This window comes from Bactrocera dorsalis, chromosome 5 (assembly GCF_023373825.1).
Source record: "Bactrocera dorsalis isolate Fly_Bdor chromosome 5, ASM2337382v1, whole genome shotgun sequence".
NCBI lineage: Eukaryota > Metazoa > Arthropoda > Insecta > Diptera > Tephritidae > Bactrocera > Bactrocera dorsalis.
The window spans coordinates 8,806,161-8,828,741 of record NC_064307.1 but is presented as its reverse complement, the minus strand read 5'-3'; the positions used below and the strand labels follow the sequence as shown (position 1 = coordinate 8,828,741).

Here is a 22,581-nt window from a genome sequence, read left to right as displayed (position 1 = left end):
CGAATTGCACGTTTGCATATGTTAAGGTGTAATTGTAATTCAAATGAATGAAATAGAAGTCGTAACAAAATATAAAGGTAATAATTATAAATATATTAACTAAGTCAAAAAATATTTTAGCGATATGCTAAAGCTTCTATTATAAAAACTTGGAAAATATATTTCATATAAAAGAAAGAAAAAAATTAATTACCTTATTTATTATATTAATAAATTGTAAAAGAACATTAAAAAGCATATAAAATTCAAATAAAGTCCATTGTTTGAAAGTAATAATGGTTTCACTTAACCTTATAATTTCATTTCTTGTTCGACTACTTATGCAATAAGTAAAAAAGTAAATATCTATCCAAAAAAAGGTCACCAATAATGATAGTCATTTTAAGTTGCTGAAACCAATTACTTACGATCTTAAATGTACTTACATTGCTTTTTTGATGACATCAACTGATGAGTCGGCCTTAGGAGTATTCGATAGAAAGGTTTTGCAGACGATTTATGGTCCTTTGCGTATTAGTAACGGCAAATACTGCAGTCGATGGAACAATGCGCTGAACGAGATATACGACGACATTGATATAGTTCAGCGAATCAAGAGACAGTTGCTGCACTGGCTAGGTCGTGTTGTCCGGATGGAAGAGAACACTTCAGCTTTGAAGGTTTTCGATTCAGTACCCGTCGGTAGAAGCAGGGGAAGAAGAATACCTCCACTCTGTTGCAGAGATCAGGTGGAAAAGGACGTGGCTGCACTTGGTATCTCGAGTTGGCGCCAAATAGCGAAAAGAAGAAACGACTGGCACGATGTTGTTAACTCGGTTATAACCGCGTAAACAGTGCTACGTTAGTAAAGAAGTTTTTTTTTTTTTTAAATCGTGCATACCCTTTATCACCATCACCCATCGTGAGAGCCATTCATTATTGAATAATATTCGACCGTAGAGACCAAGTTCAGCAGGCAGTGAAGCAAATATATTAGACGTAGCTGAGAGCGTACACAAAGATCGTGGAGAGTCGATTCGGCGCCGTTGGCAGTAACTCGGACTGACGTATGGAACGACTTGGCAAATTATATTTTTTAAACAGATACGAAATACATCTTGTGCAAGAACTGAAGCCGCTCCACCTTCCCAAGCGAAATGAAGAGATTCAAGAGCTGTCATTTCATCCAGAAAAAATAACGGTTTGGTGAGGTTTGTGGTCCGGTGGAATCATCGATTCATATTGCTTCAAAAATGATGCCGGTGAGAACGTAACCGTCAATGGCGACCGTTATCGGGCACAACACAAATGATCCTTACCACCCAAACGGGGATTAGTATTCCCGCTAAAACAACAACAACAACCGTTATAGCGCCATTATAACTAACTATTTGGTGTCTGTTAACCATAATCGTGTGATATCCCATCGTTAGACTTTTTTATGTGAGAATATGTCTAAAGCCTAAGCGGACAATCCCAAACATTCAATCCGCGGCCAACATTTTAAGGAGGTAATCTTCAAAAAAATGCCAAAAAATGTTTTTTTCGAATGATAATAAACACACCACTTTAAACATGAGTTTCTGTATTTTTTCTTTAAGAAAGTAGGGAACTTCGGAATGCATCCTCTTTATAAGTATTAAAAATGAAGCATAAGCAAAGCTAGATTCAGAGGAAACGTGTCGCCAAGAATTTTCCTCCCGACTCTATCCCCATAAAAAAATTAAACACCTTTTCAACATTTTTCATAAGTAATGTATTTTTTAAACACAATACATACATACTTGTATGTGTATGCACTTGTTTTAAATCTATGAATGAATATTTATGTCGTTATGAGTAAAATATGAGTGTAGTGTATAGATATCAATAAAACATTTTTAAGTACAAATAGGCTTATTCAGTATAATAAATATAAGGGAGCAATATGTAAATGTTAAATAAAAAATATCTACGCGTTAGTATGCGTATATGGAATATACAAATTAGCACTTTGAATAGACATATCGTTGCATAAGAATATATTCGAAATATGCTCACTTAAACTAACTCAATAATGGAATACTTTTATCTTCATATATATGTATATATGTTCTTACGTAAATACTTATTAATTAATTAAATTAAATTCCTTCGTCACTTATTTCTTCCGTTTCGTCATCCAGCAATAAGCTCGTCGAACCGTAATTACGGAGTCTGTGAATGGGGAAAAAATAGTTTAATGTTTTGAGATTGAAACACATTTTAATACATGCATAGGTACAGATTTTTGAACACAATAATTAGTAATACATGAAAAAAAACGACTCTTACCATACATACAAACACACAAGCACAAGGAAAAATTATGTTTAATAAATGTAGCTTGTAATTGGAATTTACATATGTATGTACATATGTATATATACATACATATTTTCACATAAAAATTAAAAAAATATAGTTTAAAAACTATAAGCATACTCCTGACGCTACTTTGGAAGTGCTTACCTCGTCGTCGGACACTTTGAGACCATCTAAATTAATACTGTTCCGTGAATAACTGCCGCCAGCACATTGATTAGTGCTGGTGGCCCTAGCAGTGCCACCTATACCAACCACAACTGCTTCACCAACGTTACCACCACCAGCACCACCAGTCTTGGAGGAATGCGAATGATCCTCCAGAAATAATTGGCGATTTACATCGTCTTTACACGAGTTAGGATTTGAATTTGTGTTCGCATTAGAATTAAAACTGGCGCTGCCACTCCCACTCACGCCCATACCTAGACTCGAGGTGTTGGTCGTTTTCAATGGCAGTGCCAGATTAGAACGATTACCACTAGTCTGTTGCTGTTGTTGCTGGCCACTACCAATAAATCTACCAGATGACCGTTCACGCTGCTCGCGCTGGTGGTGATGATGTTGGTGCTGTAGATGAGATGGATTATCAAACTTTTGTTTGGCCCGCTCAAATTCCAGATTGCGCGATTTCGACTCAAAAATATTTTCTTCCAAGTGCGATGGTTTCGCATCGAAAAATGTGCTTGTCTGCTGCATCAATGTACGTTCCGTATGACTTGAGCGTTTTGGTATAGCAGCTTCCGTGCTACCTCCATTCGGTAAGCTGCTAGCTGCATTATGGCTATGACGGTTGCCAACAGGTTGATCATCAAAAATCTGACGTAGATCATTGATATTGGGCAAGCATTCACTAGGAATTTCTACGGCGATCTTATTGCGCAATTGTACGCCGCCTACAGTGCGCATTTGAGGACTTGGCGCTCGTCTTAAATATTTTGTTTTTGCATATGATACATATACACATATTAGGACATTCAAACATGTGTTTATTAAATAGTACAGTATTAAATGTTTCGCAATTTGAAATATTAATCCATTAGAAGAAGCAGCAATCCGAAAAGTTAATAAGTATGACAGATTTGTTAACAGTTACTACTTATAGAAGGAATCGTCCAGATTTTGTCTCCAAACCAGACAGAAAAAAATTTAAAAAAGCGACAAACCTGGTTTGCAAATGTTGAATTTGCACTTGGAGTCCTTCAGTTTGACCAACCAATTCATCATTGGACCTTTGTAAACGGCGCACTTGATTTACAGCCGAGTCCAATTCGTCCTCAGCACTGGCTAATTCACGCTTCAATTCTTCCACTCGCTGTCGGAGTCGCTTCACCTAAAAGTAAAAATTAAGAAATTTATTATTTATATTTGTAGAAATCATTAGTGAGCCTCCTAACTAGATATTGTATAATTAATGTGTTAATCAGGTTTAAGCATTGCAATTGAGCTTTCTTTACTGACATAGACACCGCTTACGCGATTATAGCCGAGTTAACAACAGCACACCAGTCGCAATTGAGCTTTATCAAGCATAAATAAGGCCTTGATTGGAGCCGTCTTAGCAATTTGTCATCATTTTCTAGGTAAGAAAATTGGGAAAATACTCCAGGAAATCATTTTTTTTTTATATGTATAGCTTTATACTTTTTGCTCGATAAGATTTGAATGGTATAAATAACCGTTAATATCATATTTTCGTATCATATAAATTATATGTAATATATATTGCTATTTATTTCCATGCAGTATATTTTATTGTTGTTTCAGAAGGCAATTATTACAAAATCTATAGCAAAATATGGCAGCTGAGAAATTGTTCCACCGCCATTCTACCATTTCACACGCTTAGTCTTATCATTGTTCAGATAATCGAATTTGTACTGTACCCATATGATCATACATATATAAAAATATTAATACATATGCAGTATCATATCAAGTATGATGATTCCAAGGAGAGAATACATCATTGAGAAAAGGGCAGAATACACACAACGAATCACGGAGAGAAAATAATGTGACTGAACAATGCCATATGTATGTGCATTTACACATATGTATACACTCATATAAAGTTAACTGATAAACAGCAATGGGCGCATTTAGACAATATAGCCTTTTTAATTAATTTATTTTTTCCGGTTAAAATGTAAAGTAAAATTAATAAATAAAAGTAAACAAATTAATACCCTACAGAACCCAGATACTCTAGTTGAAATGTTGATTTTTGAATGTTGTATTATGCAAATTGTCCTAAATGTATTAGATTCGAAGCAGTTTGAAGTTAATGCCGCCTCTTTTAAACAAAAACATAGATCTCTTTGCATACATTCGTATATTTTTCAACTCAAGTAGCAATCACTGCTATAGAATACATATACATTTGTATATAAGTCTATATGTATTCACTTGCTGCTCTCCCTGTCTCTCAGTATGTGTATTGAGAATCATGAAATATAGTACATATCTCATATGTGTGACTACACTTGTGATTAAGCTTTCGGAAACTATATTCTCAGGTAGGTGAAAGATTACAGTACAACTTAATCCAAAGATCTCTAAAATACTTTTATACTGGAATACATTAATGTTAGTGAACAGTCGCACAAGAGCGCGCGAACCAGGAGGTTTTGTTCTAATAATACGTAAGTAAGCAATATAAAGCAAATTGTTATCATTATACTACCCAAGTAGTTTCATAAATAATAGATACAAGATTATAAACAGATATAAATCGAAAAGTACAAAATGATTGCGAGATGCCTCTTATCGAAATTTCGTTCCACATCACAACTCTGTACTAAAGCAGTTTATGCAAAACAATTCGCTACCACAACTGAATCACCGAAATTCAATTGGCAAGATCCACTTAATTTAGAATCACAGCTCACAGAAGAGGAGATCGCCATACGTGACGCGTTTCGAAGTTACTGTGAAACGAGCCTACTGCCGCGCATCACTGCTGCCAATCGCAATGAAGTATTCCATAAGGAAATTATGGAGGAAATCGGCAGTCTAGGTGCATTAGGTTGTACAATTAATGGCTACGGCTGTGCCGGTGTGTCGAATGTCGCATACGGTTTGTTAGCCAGAGAAATCGAGCGGGTAGATTCGGCTTATCGCTCTGCTTTGAGCGTGCAGAGTTCTCTGGCGATGGGAGCAATATTCGATTATGGTTCTGCAATTCAGAAAGAAACATATCTACCTCGAATGGCCCAAGGCAAATTGATTGGTAAGTGATTCAAACAAGTATAAAGCAAAGATCTTTATACTTTACTTATGTACATATGTACGAAAAGGACTATACATATATGTAAATATATGTATACGTATATATTATGATTACATATGTATGTACAATAATCATTATCTTTTTATAGGAGCATTTGGTTTAACCGAACCAAACCATGGTAGTGATCCAGCCGGCATGGAAACACGGGCCAAATATGACAGCAGTAGCAAGGAATACATTCTGAATGGCTCTAAAACTTGGATTACCAACTCTCCGATAGCGGATGTCCTCATCGTATGGGCAAAGTGTGAAGATGGAAAGGTGCGAGGATTTATAGTGGATCGGGCGCAATCGGTCAAGGGTTTATCCACACCTAAAATAGAAGGAAAATTTTCTCTACGCGCATCTACCACCGGTATGATATTAATGGACGATTTACATGTCCCCGAAGCTAATCTATTACCAAACGTTGAGGGCTTTAGAGGACCTTTCGGTTGTTTGAACAACGCACGCTATGGTATTGCGTGGGGTGCCATGGGAGCGGCAGAAGCATGCTTGCAAATCGCACGCCAATATACACTTGATCGGAAACAATTCAAACGACCATTGGCAGCAAATCAATTGATACAAAAGAAGTTTGCTGATGCACAAACTGACATAGCATTAGGTTTACAAGCATGTCTTCAAGTAGGACGGCTTAAGGATCGGAAGTTACATACCCCAGAAATGATTTCACTAATCAAACGAAATAACTCAGGTAAAGCATTGGATATTGCTCGGAATATGCGTGATGTTCTTGGTGGCAACGGTATATCTGATGAATATCATGTTATACGGCATTCCATGAATTTGGAAGCTGTGAACACGTATGAAGGCACACACGACATCCATGCTCTCATTCTTGGGCGTGCTATTACAGGAATACCAGCATTCGCCAATTAAGTTAGCCTAGGACTAATATTTTATACTTTTATTTTATAATGCATTTCTCTATTTACATTGCCTGCCTTACTTAAAAAGAAAATGAAAGAAAAAATGTCCGTAACAATAAAATTCATTCGAAACTTTTACAAAATTACTAAATTTTTCCAATTAGCTGAGATTTTTGCACTTACCTCGGCTTCGTATTGTTCTGCTCGCCGAACAGCGTGTCCTAACTCTGTATTTGTTTCGGCTAACAGTTTCTTCAATTTGGAATGTGATAATTTAATCTCGCTTATTTCTTTATTTCGATCGGCAAGTTCCTGTTGCAGTGCACGTACTTCAACATCATTCGCCTGCATTGGTCGACCTTTGCGGTCAGAACGCTCTTGATAGTCGCGTACTTCAGCTCGCAGTTTTTTGTTGTCGCGTTCCAGAGCAAGCTTCTCTGTTTCGAGACGTTCTCTCTTACCCCATTCTGATGCATTTTCGGCCTGAAGACGTTCCAACTGAAAAAATAAGGGGAAATGCATTTTAATATCTCAGAGTTAGAATAAATACTCACTTCGGTACGCAGTTCTGCTAAGCGTCGTTCGAGGTTTTCTCGTGATGCAGTTTCTTCATGCAATGAGTTATTTATTATACGCATTTCAGCGCGGTGTTGTTCTTGTAGAGTCAGCAATTCTCGAACAGCTTCCTATAAAATTATCATATTATTTAATTAATTATTCAGTTAGCTTAGACTCTTTATTTATCAACTTGTTCGAACATAAAGTAATTAAAAAAACACAAATAAAACTATTTAACCTTTAACTTATGAGGTCAAATTTCGAAACGTAGATTTAGAGGTAGTAGTAAATTTTACACCATTTTGATTGTTAAAATTTATTAGAGATTTTTTTATTATAATACTTACAAATTTCATCAAACTGATTTAAATTAATTCTAATTACAGTATTTGGAAAGAAAATTTTAAACTCTTTGTATTTTTTTTGAAAAATGTGTCGTTTATTTTAGAAGCCTTTTTTATGATTATGAGAAAATCAAAACACAAGGTGTAAAATTTACTACCACGTCATAAGTTAAAGGTTAAAATGCTACAGAAAATTTAACCAATCTCCGAAAGTTCAAAATTAGACATTTTGAATAGTGCAATCCAGAAAACAAATATTAATACTATCATTTATAGTATATATCATGCGAAATTTGTCACTAGCTTATTGTAGTTGTAATGTGTTGCTCACCTGTTTAGCTAGGCGGAGCTCTTCCTGGCGATCACGTACTTCTTGTATTTCCAATGTTAACTTTTCGATTGTTTTATGTAGGATATTTTTCTCCCTGAAAATACGGAGGTATTGAAAATAAAAATCGGCGCGGCCCTTTTCTAACTCTTCTAAGAATTTTATTTTTAAAATCCAAATGAAGTTATCAAACTTAATTACAAGGGTCAATACTAATTTCTCTTAAACCTTAAGTGTTTTTAAAGGAAATAGTTTTTTTATTTAATTGTAATTCTTATACATGTATATATAGATACATATGTGTATGAATAAAAAGTACTCACTCTCTCTCTGCTTGTACAGTCTTTTGAGCTTCATCTAAACGCAATTGAAGCATTGAGATTTTTTGAAGCAAATATTCCTCGTCAAAATCGTCTTTTGATAATTGTTGTATTAAACGCTTTTCTTCAGCTGATACCTCATCTATCAATATGGTATTTACTGTACCAATTCACTTTTCAATATTTAAAAAACTTACCCATTTCGTTAACATTTTTTGTTACGGCACCTTTAAGAACAAATTCTTGAATGTCCAAATCTTTCAAATCATTACAAATCGCCTTAGTAACCTGCAATATTTAATTTGTATACAACATACAATAATATATGTCTATCAAAAATTACCAATCCGTCTTCACTGTTCACATTTTTTAAGCCATCAGATGAAATATCAGGTGAGCAATTAGTATCACGCCCATTTGCTTCAGTGTCTTCAGAAGCATCACACATTCTAATAGTTTATTACATTTTATATCAACCTTAAATAAGAATTTACAATATAAATAGTTACCCTGTTTTGTGGAATTGATCGGCATGCTTCATCATTAACGTGTGAACCTTTTCCATTTCTTTTTTAAGTTGAGAAATTTGTATCTCGAGATCATTTTTCTCCCGCTTATAAGAATTAGCTTCTTTCATAGATATGTCGAGATTGGCTCGCAACTGCTTAGATTCTTCCCTTGCTTTATTCCGTTCTGTTCGAACCTGATCACAATAATCAAATAATACAAAGTTTCTATGAATATCGATTAAACAAGTTCTTATTGCTAAATTACTATGACTCGTAGCTACGACAAGTCATAACGAAAATATCATGTGTATATACCTTACTCCATTTTTCACGCCAATTAGCCGTACAATCTGACCACCACTTCATCGTCTTTTCCATTTGAGCAGCGCGCGCTCGTGCTTCATCCAACTCCCGTTGCCTCTGAGCCTGAATCAAATTAGAATTTTTTACTCATATGTATCTTTAATTTATGGTTTTAATGTGTAAGAAAGTTTTCATTTACTTCTCGAGCCTCCCATTCTGTAGCATCCCCAAATCTAGGTGTTTCCGAAGTTCCACCTCGTCGTTGCACTGGCACCGCACTTTGAGACATGTTTCGGAGGCTAAAAGAGCAATCCACAGATGGAAAGGAAATGTAAATATTTGCAAAAAAAAATCTCTACACTGTTTTTTTTTTCCAGTGAAACTTCTTAAATTATTTAATTCTTTCACAAACTACGATTATTTGTTTTCATTTTACTTTCGTTATTTTCGTATACACAAAATGTTGACGTTCCTTTCTACCCATCTTCTCAACGTCAATTTGACGTCTTCTGTATTCTCTGTCTAAAATCGAGAATGTCAATGTTTGTCAAAAATTAACAATTTGTCAGAGTTTACAACTCAACTGAAACTGCTGTACACCTTGCCTAATCTTACAAAATACATTAAAATTTTTAGTACAACACATACATATATGTTTTGAGATTATATAAAATGCTATTAATTATTATTGTTAGTTTGATATAATTTCTCTCCTCCTTAGTCTAGAATGGTCTCTTGAGTTTTTACTTAGCCACAAACCTCAGAGCCTCCTCCTAAAATTTTTAGAAACTACACACTTCATTTTTGAGTCAGAAACCGCTAAATATGTGAAATTTTATTCGTATTGCTGATTTACATAGAACTTTTGCTTTGTTTTGCGTCAGGCAATTGCGTTTCTATTGAAGTGAAACGCAGCGAAGTGAAGCAAAATATAGTTCAAATTTTAATGCTCTCCCAAGCTACAGTAGCCATTCTTATTAGAGAGAAACGCTAAGAACAAAGCGTTATTCTAACATACCCTTTGCTTTCTTCGCTGCGCTGTTAAACAATTTCTTAAATAAAAAATAATATTTGTAAAAAGAAATTAGAAAAAATTGAGTAGACATAAATTAGTGGCATATTCATTAAAATGAAAATATTTATCTAATTTAAAATAATAGAATATAATATCCAATTTGCTGGCAGCATTGGACTCAGTTACATTTCAGTGGTTGACATGTCGCGTTTCCTTCTTTTGACATTACTGCGTCAACGTGATTCGATCTTTTTCCGCTTTGAACTCTGAAGATGGCGGTCGGTAAAAATAAGGGTCTCTCTAAAGGAGGTAAAAAAGGTGGCAAGAAGAAGGTTGTAGATCCCTTCTCACGCAAAGATTGGTACGATGTAAAAGCACCAAACATGTTCGTGACCCGCCAGATTGGCAAAACTTTGGTTAACCGTACCCAGGGTCAGAGAATCGCCTCTGACTACTTGAAGGGTCGTGTGTTCGAGGTATCATTGGCTGATTTGCAAAACGACAACGATTCGGATCGTTCTTTCCGTAAGTTCCGTTTGATTGCTGAGGATGTTCAGGACCGCAATGTGCTCTGCAATTTCCACGGTATGGATTTGACTACAGACAAGTACAGGTACGATAAGTGAAAAGTGTTTATTGATTATTAGTTAGCAAAACACAATTGCACATACATATATACAATATGGTTCAGTCTTCATTTTAAGTATGAAATCTGAACAAAATTCTCTATTGTTATTAATGGGAAGAAAACTCATATGGTATATAGGTATTCTGCAAACAACGGACGTATAATTCAGACAAAATATTTCACAACTATATGTTTTGTCTCTACGATGCTCCAAGATTAAAACTACAAACGGCACCCTGGGGAACTGTTACCTACATTCCCAATTAGGGATTAGTTTGTAAACATATATATTTGGTATAATATCTAATATTTATTTTCAAGTATAAATATAAAGTTGATACTCATTAATATGTTATTCTCATTTAGGTCCATGGTAAAGAAATGGCAGACACTTATTGAAGCCATTGTCGAAGCTAAGACCACCGATGGTTACATGCTACGCGTTTTCTGTATTGGCTTTACTGCTAAGGATCAACAATCACAGCGCAAAACTTGTTACGCCCAACAGTCTCAAGTTCGTAATATTCGCTCAAAGATGACTGAAATCATTACCAACGATGTAACCAGCGCTGACTTGAAGCAGTTGGTGAACAAGTTAGCACTTGACTCCATTGCTAAGGACATTGAGAAGAAGTGCCAACGCATTTATCCTTTGCATGATGTTTACATCCGTAAAGTAAAGGTTTTGAAGAAGCCGCGTTTCGATCTGTCCAAATTGTTAGAATTACACGGTGATGGCGGTGGCAAAGGTACTGATGCTGTTGTTTCTTCGGAAGGCGCTGTTGTCGAAAGACCCGAAGGTTATGAACCTCCAGTACAGGAATCTGTTTAATATAATAATTAATTAAACAACATACACTTTATAATGTAGAAGATACAAAGGAAAGAAAAGCCAAAACTCGCACACAGGAGTTTTGCCGAAAAAACTTAATACTGAGTTTGTTTTAATTTTTTTAAGTGTGTAGTATAAGGGAAGTCGTTTCGTTCTTCTTCTTTCTTTGCAGCAATAAATCCTGATTTCAAAATGCCAAACATTGTGTGCAGTTTTCTAATATTACGAAGGTAAATAAATTAGTGTATTATATTCTAAAATATGTGTGAAATAAAATAATGATGTTAATATTTTTCGTCGCTGAATGTAAATTTATGATGTCAAAGTTAAACTGATTTCATACAAATTGTGAAAAACTTTACTCCGATGAACAATTATTAATGTCAACCAATCTCTTTTCAGTGGTTTGGTGCGCATGGTGGAGCATCGCAGATATTTATGATGTAAGTAAAAATTATTTAATAAAGTTTTAAGTTTATATTGTGATATAATGATGTTTTCAAATTATTTGCTACTCTTGAAAAAGTACTTTGATGTAAATGTATTCTGATTCAGTTTCACAATAAATCCTAATTCAATTTGTATAGTTTATATATATCTATAAATGTATTTTAATTTCTATCGTTTTAGGATTTGGGCATATGATTTCCGTTATATCTGCACCGTTCATTGCTCAAGAGTATATATGTGGATAAAGGTTCGTATTATCTAGTTTTTATTTTGTTCTATTCGAAGAAAATGATGTTTTCATATTATTTGCTACTCTTGAAGATAATGATGTAAACCCAATTCTGATTAAAATTTCAATAACATTTTTTATTTGAGTAAAAAAAAATATTACATATATTCTTTTATATTACAGCTTTCTGTATTGGAATTCACCTTGCAACTCATTTCGATTCTCATGATGGGTAAGTTAATTCTAAACATTTACAGATTTTCAACTAAATGTTTAAATTGATGACAACTTTTAATGTAACTTGAAAATTTTATGAAAGTTTTACTAAAAATAGATAGTAGAACTGATTGATTATTTCATTTCTTTTAATGCTTGTTTATTGATTCAAAATAAAAATATATTATATTTTTTACTTTCAGTTGTGACTTTCTAATCATATAATCGAAATGAAGCGATGTCTTACATGTTTCCCAAAATTGTTGGTCCTTGTTTTTGAAGCCACAATAATGAAGAAGAGGTAATTATAGCACTTGATTTGATATGGTATTATTAAAATGATGACAACTTACCCAGCTCGCTTTGAAATTAATTGAAGAAAACTGTTCCTTATCCAACGCAAATATAAATCACTGACTTTCTTATGCTTATAAATTTTAGTCCATAGCTTATATCTGTTTTTAATAAATATTTTTCTGTTTTGTAGCTCAATTCTTATTCTGAAATGCTGAGGAAGGAAACAACTTTTTGATAAAAATCAGGTATTAAAATATGGTATAATATATACTTTACTTTAATTAATTTTATTTATTATAAGTTTATCTTCATATGATGAGATGTTTTCGGATTCCCCATCATTTGACTGTTAAATGACTAACGTAATACAATCAGAGAGGATGATTGTATTACGTTAGATTTAAGATAATTGTTTTTTTTTTACCTAAGAGTTAACGATATTTATGTTTTTTTACAGCTGTTAATGTGGGACTGCCATAACTTAATACAACCTGGGCACTTATCTGGACCCCGCTCTAAAATGATCAGCTTGTTTAGATATGAAGGTAAGTGGGAGAATTTTTTTTATGTACACTGGTGGCCAATAACGAAAGATTCCATAAGATATAACACTGTTTTAGTTAATGACGAAAATTTTATAAGCCTGTGGTTTTCGACAAGAAAAATTCTGGCTTTAAACAACAACAACACAGTTTAGACAGTTTTTATGAAAAAAATCTCGTTAAGAAGCCATCAATGTGTATTAATACCCAATTACGATTTGTAGTTCCACTCAGTTGAATTGAAGTTAAAATAATACTAATTCAGATCCATCACCCTTTTCGATGTTACGAACTACAGCTAATTTCCATCGAATTTGTTGACATTATTTAAAAGAAAAATTAAAATAATTGCAAACCGTAATAGGAACTAAATGATGAAACTTTGACCCAGCTCGCTTCGATACACCATGAAGAGAACTGTCCCAATATCCAACGCAAAAATATATTTACTGATATATTACTAATTTTCTTATTTTTCGAAGCCATAAATGCAAGTATATTAATTATCTTTATTTTCTTTACAGATGAGGGCAAAAGGATTACTTTGGAAATGTAAGTAATCGAAAGTAAAAAAAAATATGCATTTATATCATTTATGATGAAATATTTTCGGATTCCCCTTCATTTGACTGATAAATGACTAAATCCTCTCTGATTGTATAACGTTAGTTTTAAGATAATTGTTTTTTTTTTTTACCTAAGAGTTAACGATATTTATGTTTTTATAGGTGGACTTACAGCTGTTAATCTGGGATTGCCATAAGCTAATACAATCTAGGCATTTATCTGGACCTCATTTTAAAATGATCGGCTTGCTTAGATATGAAAGTAAGTGGTAGAAATTTTCTTTTTATGTACACTGGTGGCCAATAATAAAAGATTCCATAAGATATATCACTGTTTTAGTTAATGACGAAAATTGTATAAGCCTATGTTTTTCGATAAGAAAAACAGTTTAGACAGTGTTTGTGAAAAAAATCTCTAGTTAAGAGGCCACCAATGTGTATTAATACCCAATTACGGTTTGTAGTTCCACTCAGTTGAATTGAAGTTAAAATAATTCTACTTCAGATCCGCCACTCTTTTCGATATAACGAAGTTGTTGAAATTATTTAAACGAAAAATTAAAATAATTGCAAACCGTAATAGGGATTAAAGTGCTCCTAAATGATGAAACTTTGACCCAGCTCGCTTCGATACACCATGAAGAGAACTGTCCCAATATCCAACGCAAAAATATATTTACTGATATATTACTAAGTTTTCTTATACTTCGAAGCCATAAATACAATTATATTAATTATCTCTATTTTCTTTACAGATGAGGGCAAAAGGATTACATTGGAAATGTAAGTAATCAAAAGTAAAAAAAAATGCATTTATATCATTTATGATGAAATATTTTCGGATTCCCCTTCATTTGACTGATAAATGACTACATCCAAACTGAAACATAACTACAAACTCATAATGTAATTATTATTTTGCTATTTCTATAAAGTAACGGCCTTCTTTTGTTTTGCAGATGGACTTGCTGTTGCCTATTCATTTATAAGGTAAGCATAAATTTGAATATATCTATAAAATTTTGAAAACCTACTTATATGATGATACTCTGACCCAGCTCGCTTTGATTTTCAATGAAGAGAATTCGTCCCATTATCCAACGCAAATTAACTTTCTGAATAATTTTCTCAATTCATTTAAATATATTTTTTTAATATATTTTAATCATATTTATTTATTTTTAATTTCAGGTATGTTACTACACGTCAACCCTGCGCAGCACTTGATCAACTCTTTAAAATTTGATACTTTTGACATATGTTACTAATATTTAAAATAAATAAAAATAAAACAAACTAAACAATGATTTTAATTTGTAGTAAACAAAAATATGTGTAATGAATTTATTCATTTTTAAAACAAATGGAACATGACACCTTAAGCAGTAGCCATCGAAAATGAATTTTAATGAACCAACTTTAATTAGTTACTTCCTTCTCTATTTGTAAATCTTTGCTGGCGAGTCGACTCCATTTGCTTGGCTAGTTCCCATGCATCCTTCTCAAGCACATTTTTACCTCGTGCCACAGCCAATAACCGAGTTAATACCAACAAATGATGTAACTCTTCGGCATCGCGAATGCTTTTATTTTTACGCATTTCTACAAAATCATTTTGAATCATTTCGCTCTCAGCTGGATTCACATTAAATTCGGTGAGTTTAGCCATAGTCAAAAACCGTCTAAATTGATTTAATCGAATAGGATTCAAATAATGCCTAGCTGCCTTGAGCGACTCTTCAATTACTTCAACAGATTGGTCATCATACTCGATTGGTACAAATGCATCGTACTATAAACAAATATTTGTAATTACATTCTTAGTAATGTGTATACGTATGTATTTTTAAAAAAACTTACCGGCAAAATACTTTTCTTTTCACTGAAACACAATATTGGAATATCGACTTCATAATCAATTTCATAATACTGGAAATTACATTTCAACTCCTGATGCGTCATAACATGTCCAAGAATTTGCATAGACAAAATGCCATTGCTGTTAAGGCGATCAGATTTAGTAAATGTCTCATCTATCACGAGGTGTGTTTGTGGTGCAAGCTGTAGCATTCCTGAGACTAACTTGTTGGTTTCATAATCCTTTCTATAAGTGTTATATAAGAAAATAAATATATTTCGCCTATAACTAAGGAGACTTACTTTGGTCCAAAAGTTGATTCGTTCATTGTCTCCGCCGTCATTGCAATATAATGGCTGGCTGGTATTATCAAGTCCAATAGCTCGTAAAATTGTTTCGTATAATTTGAAATACGATTCTGTGGTAAATTAAAAATATTTAAGAGAAACCTTCCCAAACATCGAGATTCTGCTCTGCAATAACTGTGAATATGTAAATATATATTTTTACTAGTAGATATTTTTAACATTTGATTTACAAAGTACTACTTACACTGTAGATATTAAATGTGATAAGAGATATTCCGCAGCTAAATTGTCATTGAAAAGGCATAACTTTAAGAACGTTCGGAATTCATTGCCTACAGATAACATGTTGAAACCGTGTGAGTCTATACATGTCTGCGAATTTGACAGCAATCGCTCATCCAATAAAGGATTTGGATGCGGTAAGCAGTGTACCGCTATTGCATGAAGTCGAGGTATTAATGATGGCGGCGGGTTTTGCGCTTGTATCTCATTTAAATTATCAAACGCATCTACGTCCATTGTTGTGGCGTCCAATGCTGGATTCACCGAGAGAAAACCAACCACATCAATAATAGTATTTAATTTGTACTTTTCGAAGTCGTTGTAAATTTTAACCATACATGCTTTACTGGGGCGACTAGGAATTGGCGAGTTTAGATGGTATTCCATACCAATTACTGAATTTGAGGTGTGATTGACTGCGTCACTGTCAATAGTGTTATTTAACTTTTCCCCTGTACGTTGTCGCTTATTATTATCACCATCAGCAGCAGGTCTGGCAGTCGTATCGATTTCGACGTGCATATCATCTTCTTCCATAGGTGCGGAACGCTTCTTACCTGCTGTATTTTCCGTTTCCACAGGCTTTGGAAAATTGCTACGACTACACTGAGATTCATATTCTTGGCACCAGTTATTTAAACCGGGTATAGAAATAACAAAGAAGGTACGACGCTCACCGTGAACATTTTCCTTAGCATCATGATTTACACGTTCGCCTTCATTTAACAATAAACAGTCTCGAAATTTACCATCTTGTACTCTACAAGTATTATCTTCTTTAACAATTTCGTAACGTTCCAAGTACATTTCGGGGTCTAGCATGTCTTGAATCATTCCTCTAAACCTCACAATACTCATGTCTTTCAAGTCATGCAATGGGGTGTAGTTAAGCAACGGAATTCCACTCCACCCCTTCGGTTCCTGTAAAGATGCAATTAATAAACCGCCTTCCTCACTTTTTAAGTGTTCTGGCAGAATATTTAAGTTCAAAGAATGCATTTTCGAACTTGTGTTTTATAAACAATAGTAACAAAATTAAGTGTACGATTAACAAAAAGAAAAATTCCAAAGCAGACACAATACATATGTTTTGTTTGTTTGTCACTCGATTTGGCGCCAAAACATAAGTCAAATTGGCAACGCCTTAGCAAGTAAATCGATCAAACATATCCACAGCTTAGCAGTACAAAATTGAATTTACATACGTTTAAAGAATTTTTTTTTAAGTTTAACTTAAATATTTCATTATAAAGTTGGCTGACAAGTTTTAGTGCAGATTTCAGCAAATAGTGAAATAGCTGATAGGGAAAACGTACCAACTGTCAAAGGTTAATTTTTTTAATGTCTTCTTGAATAGAAAGTTTCGGAATTTTTATAACACATTAAAAATTGAATTTAATATATGATGAACCTGTCTGTTCGTTTGATATATGTACATATTTGATAACATAGCCAATTTGATATTCCAAATTAAATATATAGTGAAAATTTGTATCATTGACTAGACGTTGCCTTTCTGAATGCAGCTCAAATATAACTCGCTTATTACACGCAGCAACTTTTGTCTCGGCAACTCTTGGTTTATAGGCGAGGGGGCGACGAGGAGAGGAGAATCGCGCCGAGTTTCCAGTGTTCAGCAACTCGCTTTGTGTTCTCATTCGTAGCAGTTCGCTGCGACGTTTTTCGGCATTCGTGTTCTTTCTTTCGTAGTACATAGTTGCATTTGAGTATATTTTTTTGAAATTAATATTTTGAATATATTTAAAAAAATTAATATCATCTTTTGGCAAATAATTTGCAAATATGTATACAGATATACATAATATAATATAAATATTTTAGAAAATGGAGTATGACGAAAAAATCGAATTAATTAAAGATATTGTGAAATGTATGGAGAATGCCATACAAATTGATTCAGACGATAGTGAAAAGGGTGATATATGTGAAAGTCTGTCATATAATCTTTGTTTTAATTTTGAATTATAAATAAAATGTATTTCTTAATTGACAGAACTGATTAATATATGTGATAGAGTGCAACAAAAGTTGCTTCATGTAATAGCGCTCTAAATCGCAAAAATTAATATTGATTTGTTTTTTAACTCGGTCTATCGATATATTACTATCAACCCTATAACGCTTGATCTGAATGTATCTAGAATGCATCGTAGGTACATAGAAATAATTGTGTTGTGTGTAACAATAAAATATAAATTAAGGTAGTTGAAGGAATAACATATTGATTAAAAATCCCAAAATTATGATGGCAAGACGAGGTGGGAAGCGAATTCGAATGAATGATCCGCCTCCAGAGTACGAGGAACATGGGTAAATATCATTAGTTTGAAGTTGGTTTGACTGTACATTCAAGAAGAATTGTTAAAATTATAGAGAGGGGCTAAATGAAAGTACTTCAGATGGAGATAGTCCAATGAAACGAATGACTCGCCTTCGCGCCAGAGGAGGAATCCGCGATAAACCGCCAATAATAGACGACGATGAAGACGACTTTTTCGCACCGGTTGCCCGCAAACGAAAGCAACCGGGTCCCCGCAAACCCCCTGGGGAACGTCGTGAACGAGTTGATAGACCAAGAAAAGAGCATATTGAAAAGGAACAGGAGAGGGTGGATATGGAAAGGGACGTCACTACTGATGAAAACAGTTTGTACTTCATTGTGCGACATTCAAAGTCAGCTATAGCGGTAAGTGAAAACAATACAAATTGGAATACGAGGTTAATTTAAAATTTGTTTCAGAGTATTGTTGATGATTGGATCGAAAAATACAAAGAAAACCGTGATTCTGCACTTATAGCTCTAATGCAATTTTTCATAAATGCGAGTGGTTGTAAGGGCAAAATATCTGAAGATATGCCCCATCCAATGGAACATACTGCGGTGATTCGAAAAATGACTGAGGAGTTTGATGAGGTTATATGAATACATTAGTGTATTATTTGTAATTCATTTTATTTCAATCCAATAGGAAAGCGGAGAATATCCATTAATAATGCCTGGCCAACAATGGAAGAAATTTAAAATGAATTTTTGTGATTTTGTTCAAACATTGGTTAAACAATGTCAATATTCCATAATATATGATCAATTTCTTATGGATAACGTAATATCGCTTTTGACGGGCCTCTCTGATTCCCAAGTGCGCGCCTTCCGACATACGGCAACTTTGGCAGCCATGAAGTTAATGACAGCTTTGGTAGATGTGGCGTTACTAGTATCTAATAACTTTGAAAATGCTGCTAAACAATATGAAGCCGAACGTGTTAAGGTGCGAAGTATTTGTAATTAAACATATTTAATACGTTATTAAAATAAATCTTTTTAGTCGCGAGACCGTCGGGCAACTGACCGGCTGGAGTCCTTGATGACAAAACGTGCTGAGCTTGAAGAGAATATGGACGAAATTAAGAATATGTTGACTTACATGTTTAAGTCCGTTTTCGTGCATCGTTATAGGTACTTATAAAGTAATACTTTTAAAATTAGTAACTTAATTTTTAATTCTTTTTAATTTTCTTAGGGATACTTTACCAGATATTCGAGCGATTTGTATGGCGGAAATTGGGGTATGGATGGAAAACTATCCGCAAAATTTTTTGGATGATTCTTATTTGAAATATATCGGTTGGACATTGCATGACAAAGTTGGCGAAGTTCGTCTTCGTTGCTTACAAGCTCTGCTACCTTTGTATGATAAAGAAGAATTGAAAGGGAAATTGGAGCTCTTTACATCAAAATTTAAAGACCGAATTGTCGCCATGACATTGGATAAGGAATTTGAAGTGGCAGTTCATGCAGTGAAATTGGTTATCAGTATTTTAAAGTAACATTTTTATCTTGGTTTTTAATTACTTATTTTATGAATGCAAATTAACTTTTCAGAATACATCCTGACATATTGGCAGATAAGGATTGTGAAATTGTGTATGAACTTGTTTATTCATCACATCGCGGCGTAGCGCAAGCTGCAGCAGAGTTTTTGAATGTACGTCTTTTTCATTTAACATCCGATATGGAGGAAACCAAAACTAGACGCGGAAAAATACGTCTACCCAATACGCCTTTGATACGGGATTTAGTGCAGTTCTTTATTGAGTCAGAATTGCATGAACATGGCGCCTACTTGGTGGACTCTTTCATAGACAATAACGCCATGGTCAAGGATTGGGAATGTATGACTGATTTACTGCTCGAAGAACCCGGCATTAACGAAGAGGTATTGGATAATAAACAAGAATCCACTCTTATTGAAATAATGGTAAGCAGTGTAAAACAATCGGCGACAGGTGAGGCTCCTGTTGGACGTGCCAGTAACCGAAAAATAACGTTGAGCTCAAAAGAACTAAAAGCTATTCAAGATGAAAAGGTACGGCTAACGGAACATTTTATTTCAACACTTCCTCCTTTGTTGGAAAAATACCAGGCAGACAGCGAGAAATTAGCAAATCTTTTAGCTGTACCGCAATATTTTGAATTGGATATATATACTACAAATCGACAGGAATCGAACTTACAAGCTCTTTTGGATAAAATGAGTTACATAATGTCTGTACATACGGACCGAGAAGTGCTTGAGACGTGCGCCAAAACACTTGAGTACTTATGCAGCGAGGGTAGTGCCACCTACACCCGGTGTGATGTAGCGCGTTCAAATATTATCGACAATGCGGTCAACAAATATAAGGACGCTATCGATGACTGGCGTAATCTTATAGCAGGTGAGTAAATAAACTTAATGCAAATTCACATCAAAAGAGCCATAATTAATTATATCAAATTCAGGCGAGGAACTACCCAACGAAGATGAAATCTATAATGTTACAATTTCGCTAAAAGTTATATCCATTCTGTACGCCTCACACAATCTTAACCCTTGGAACTTATTCGAATCAATTTTCCAAGACGTGGAAGAATGTCAATCTAAAGAAAATCCTGGGCGCACATTGCCCAATGAAGCGCTGATATATTGCATCGAAGCATGTTATTTCTCTATAAGCTGGGGTCTGTACTTTGTTGAGAACCAATGCGAGAGTAATAACGTCGTCATGGTTTGCGCTGAACTGCGCGATAACTTAGTGAAATATATGGCAGCTTGTTTTGAATTAACAAGGGACGGGCCAACGGAGCAAATCCAAGAATCGGTTAGTTACTTTTTACTTGTTTAACATGTGCTAATATATATAAATATGTATTTTCATTACCTTTGCTACTAATAGGCCTACCAGTCAATATGTGATATTTTGATTGTATTTTCTGATCAACTTTCGAAAAACGAAAATGAAAATTTACGCTCATTGGAGTATAAGTCAACGTTAGACGAACAGCTAATTTTAAATAACTTTGTTCAACATTACGTTTTTACAATCAAACAAGAAGGTATCTAAGAGCTCTTTTTATTTTTTAAGTTAAAGTGCGTATATTTCATTGCAGTTGTTCAAGACGAGACACGAATTGAGGAATTACACAAAAAGCGCAACTTTTTGGCTTCATTTTGCAAACTAATTGTTTATAATATTATACCAACAAAGAGTGCGGCGGGAATGTTCAAACACTATGTGAAGGTAAGTAAACCTTAAGTGGTCCGTCTCAATGAAGGATGTTGGTGTCTGCATATTGCATTCGTTTTTATTTAATTTAATTTCGTTTCAGTGTTATAATGAGTACGGCGACATTATTAAAGCTACCCTTGGGAAGGCACGCGAAATAAATAAAATAAACTTTGCATTGACTCTGCTCCTTAGCTTGATAGCAGTGTTCAAAGAATTGCAGCAACAGTCCGAAAATGGTGTAATTTCCAAGAACTCACATGATTTTTCCGACTTAAAGGAATTGGCAAAGCGTTTCGCACTGACATTTGGCTTTGATGCAATTAAAAATCGCGAACCGGTGATCGCTTTGCATCGAGCTGGTATTCTTTTTGCCGTTGGCGATGTTCCTGAAGACCCAGTTGCGGCACCTACACGACTTTTATTCCTTGAAGTATTAAACGAATTCAACAACAAATTGTTAAAGCAGGATAAAAAAGTAATACTGAGTTTTCTTGATCGTCGCATTTCACCGGCAATGCCATCGAGCAGAGCTGAAGAATGGCAACCACTTGTTCTCTATAGAAACTCGCTGCTGCACGGCGAGACCGATCAAGCACCAGTAGCAAAGCGCGCTTATGCGCGGAAACGAAGAGAACATGGTACTAAAATTATTATTTTTTGTTCCTTCAATAAGTATGACTAAATGTTTTCTGATTTTTTTAGATGACGAATACGATGATTACGAATATGAGGAGGATCATAACGATGTATAATTTTTAGGTTAAATAATCTTATATTTAAGTAAATGTTTTTTATTATGTTTCCTTTAGAGAAACGTACTTTGTTATTTATTAGGAGTGAAAAATTGGAAATGCAAAGTTTAAAATATAAAACGAAATATCGCTGAATACCATGTATTTACACTCAAGAATGTTTTCTTTAGAATATGTTGTTCTAATT

At 34.2% G+C, this 22,581-nt stretch overlaps 5 protein-coding genes and 1 long non-coding RNA gene across 10 annotated transcripts; 4 read left to right on the top strand and 2 right to left on the bottom strand.

The window, feature by feature from the left end:
• Nucleotides 1-1,735: 1,735 nt before the first annotated feature.
• LOC105231326 (coiled-coil domain-containing protein 102A) lies at nucleotides 1,736-9,346 on the bottom strand. 2 transcript variants are annotated; one of them, XM_049457057.1, is made up of 12 exons: nucleotides 9,048-9,346; nucleotides 8,861-8,971; nucleotides 8,546-8,739; nucleotides 8,380-8,485; nucleotides 8,234-8,324; nucleotides 8,040-8,178; nucleotides 7,720-7,813; nucleotides 7,041-7,172; nucleotides 6,670-6,984; nucleotides 3,489-3,655; nucleotides 2,470-3,250; nucleotides 1,736-2,175 (listed from the first exon to the last, which is right to left on the bottom strand). In XM_049457057.1, the coding sequence occupies exons 1-12, from the start codon at nucleotides 9,135-9,137 to the stop codon at nucleotides 2,167-2,169; spliced, it is 2,229 nt and encodes a 742-aa protein (XP_049313014.1). In that variant the 5' UTR covers nucleotides 9,138-9,346; the 3' UTR covers nucleotides 1,736-2,166. The 2 variants fall into 2 exon arrangements, with proteins under 2 accessions (XP_049313014.1, XP_049313015.1); XM_049457058.1 differs by lacking the exon at nucleotides 2,470-3,250 and having other exon boundaries at nucleotides 1,742-2,175; nucleotides 9,048-9,342.
• On the top strand, nucleotides 4,898-6,629 carry LOC105231329 (glutaryl-CoA dehydrogenase, mitochondrial). Of its 3 annotated transcripts, none has more exons than XM_011212565.4 (3): nucleotides 4,898-4,967; nucleotides 5,050-5,554; nucleotides 5,703-6,629. In XM_011212565.4, the coding sequence occupies exons 2-3, from the start codon at nucleotides 5,071-5,073 to the stop codon at nucleotides 6,494-6,496; spliced, it is 1,278 nt and encodes a 425-aa protein (XP_011210867.1). In that variant the 5' UTR covers nucleotides 4,898-4,967; nucleotides 5,050-5,070; the 3' UTR covers nucleotides 6,497-6,629. The 3 variants fall into 3 exon arrangements, with proteins under 3 accessions (XP_011210867.1, XP_011210870.1, XP_011210869.1); XM_011212568.4 differs by having other exon boundaries at nucleotides 4,909-4,967; nucleotides 5,065-5,554; XM_011212567.4 differs by having other exon boundaries at nucleotides 4,927-4,967; nucleotides 5,032-5,554.
• Nucleotides 9,347-10,081: 735 nt separating the features above from the next.
• LOC105231328 (40S ribosomal protein S3a) lies at nucleotides 10,082-11,422 on the top strand. The gene is made up of 2 exons (XM_011212564.4): nucleotides 10,082-10,476; nucleotides 10,858-11,422. The coding sequence occupies exons 1-2, from the start codon at nucleotides 10,136-10,138 to the stop codon at nucleotides 11,321-11,323; spliced, it is 807 nt and encodes a 268-aa protein (XP_011210866.1). The 5' UTR covers nucleotides 10,082-10,135; the 3' UTR covers nucleotides 11,324-11,422.
• Nucleotides 11,423-11,561: 139 nt separating this feature from the next.
• On the top strand, nucleotides 11,562-14,930 carry LOC109579911 (uncharacterized). Its single transcript, XR_007423015.1, has 10 exons — nucleotides 11,562-11,766; nucleotides 11,954-12,020; nucleotides 12,186-12,234; nucleotides 12,422-12,519; nucleotides 12,706-12,760; nucleotides 12,973-13,060; nucleotides 13,582-13,609; nucleotides 13,786-13,885; nucleotides 14,379-14,613; nucleotides 14,815-14,930. It is a non-coding gene; the product is annotated as an uncharacterized LOC109579911 (long non-coding RNA).
• On the bottom strand, nucleotides 14,928-17,205 carry LOC105231324 (mini-chromosome maintenance complex-binding protein). Its single transcript, XM_011212561.4, has 4 exons — nucleotides 16,034-17,205; nucleotides 15,784-15,963; nucleotides 15,484-15,727; nucleotides 14,928-15,415 (listed from the first exon to the last, which is right to left on the bottom strand). Exons 1-4 carry the CDS (start codon nucleotides 17,068-17,070, stop codon nucleotides 15,047-15,049), a joined length of 1,830 nt encoding a protein of 609 aa, XP_011210863.2. The 5' UTR covers nucleotides 17,071-17,205; the 3' UTR covers nucleotides 14,928-15,046.
• Nucleotides 17,206-18,194: 989 nt separating this feature from the next.
• Nucleotides 18,195-22,542, top strand: LOC105231323 (cohesin subunit SA-1). 2 transcript variants are annotated; one of them, XM_011212560.4, is made up of 12 exons: nucleotides 18,195-18,402; nucleotides 18,466-18,778; nucleotides 18,833-19,006; nucleotides 19,062-19,361; nucleotides 19,419-19,549; nucleotides 19,614-19,916; nucleotides 19,976-20,811; nucleotides 20,876-21,234; nucleotides 21,310-21,469; nucleotides 21,533-21,654; nucleotides 21,743-22,280; nucleotides 22,345-22,542. In XM_011212560.4, the coding sequence occupies exons 1-12, from the start codon at nucleotides 18,335-18,337 to the stop codon at nucleotides 22,392-22,394; spliced, it is 3,354 nt and encodes a 1,117-aa protein (XP_011210862.1). In that variant the 5' UTR covers nucleotides 18,195-18,334; the 3' UTR covers nucleotides 22,395-22,542. The 2 variants fall into 2 exon arrangements, with proteins under 2 accessions (XP_011210862.1, XP_011210861.1); XM_011212559.4 differs by having other exon boundaries at nucleotides 18,196-18,402; nucleotides 21,524-21,654.
• Nucleotides 22,543-22,581: the final 39 nt, after the last annotated feature.

What these genes read in the sequence shown, in the direction of transcription:
- LOC105231329 (XM_011212565.4), top strand. Translation starts at nt 5,071, where the DNA reads ATGATTGCGAGATGCCTCTTATCGAAATTTCGTTCCACATCACAACTC. An exon ending in GGCCCAAGGCAAATTGATTG is followed by an intron (nt 5,555 to 5,702) that starts GTAAGTGATTCA and finishes ATCTTTTTATAG; the next exon opens with GAGCATTTGGTTTAACCGAA.
- LOC105231326 (XM_049457057.1), bottom strand. Translation starts at nt 9,137, where the DNA reads ATGTCTCAAAGTGCGGTGCCAGTGCAACGACGAGGTGGAACTTCGGAA. An exon ending in TGAACAGTGAAGACGGATTG is followed by an intron (nt 8,325 to 8,379) that starts GTAATTTTTGAT and finishes TAAATATTGCAG; the next exon opens with GTTACTAAGGCGATTTGTAA. An exon ending in ATTCAACATTTGCAAACCAG is followed by an intron (nt 3,251 to 3,488) that starts GTTTGTCGCTTT and finishes AAAATATTTAAG; the next exon opens with ACGAGCGCCAAGTCCTCAAA.
- LOC105231328 (XM_011212564.4), top strand. Translation starts at nt 10,136, where the DNA reads ATGGCGGTCGGTAAAAATAAGGGTCTCTCTAAAGGAGGTAAAAAAGGT. An exon ending in TTGACTACAGACAAGTACAG is followed by an intron (nt 10,477 to 10,857) that starts GTACGATAAGTG and finishes ATTCTCATTTAG; the next exon opens with GTCCATGGTAAAGAAATGGC.
- LOC105231324 (XM_011212561.4), bottom strand. Translation starts at nt 17,070, where the DNA reads ATGCATTCTTTGAACTTAAATATTCTGCCAGAACACTTAAAAAGTGAG. An exon ending in GAATCAACTTTTGGACCAAA is followed by an intron (nt 15,728 to 15,783) that starts GTAAGTCTCCTT and finishes TAACACTTATAG; the next exon opens with AAAGGATTATGAAACCAACA. An exon ending in AAAAGAAAAGTATTTTGCCG is followed by an intron (nt 15,416 to 15,483) that starts GTAAGTTTTTTT and finishes ATTTGTTTATAG; the next exon opens with TACGATGCATTTGTACCAAT.
- LOC105231323 (XM_011212559.4), top strand. Translation starts at nt 18,335, where the DNA reads ATGATGGCAAGACGAGGTGGGAAGCGAATTCGAATGAATGATCCGCCT. An exon ending in CCAGAGTACGAGGAACATGG is followed by an intron (nt 18,403 to 18,465) that starts GTAAATATCATT and finishes TTAAAATTATAG; the next exon opens with AGAGGGGCTAAATGAAAGTA. An exon ending in CTGGCGTAATCTTATAGCAG is followed by an intron (nt 20,812 to 20,875) that starts GTGAGTAAATAA and finishes TATCAAATTCAG; the next exon opens with GCGAGGAACTACCCAACGAA.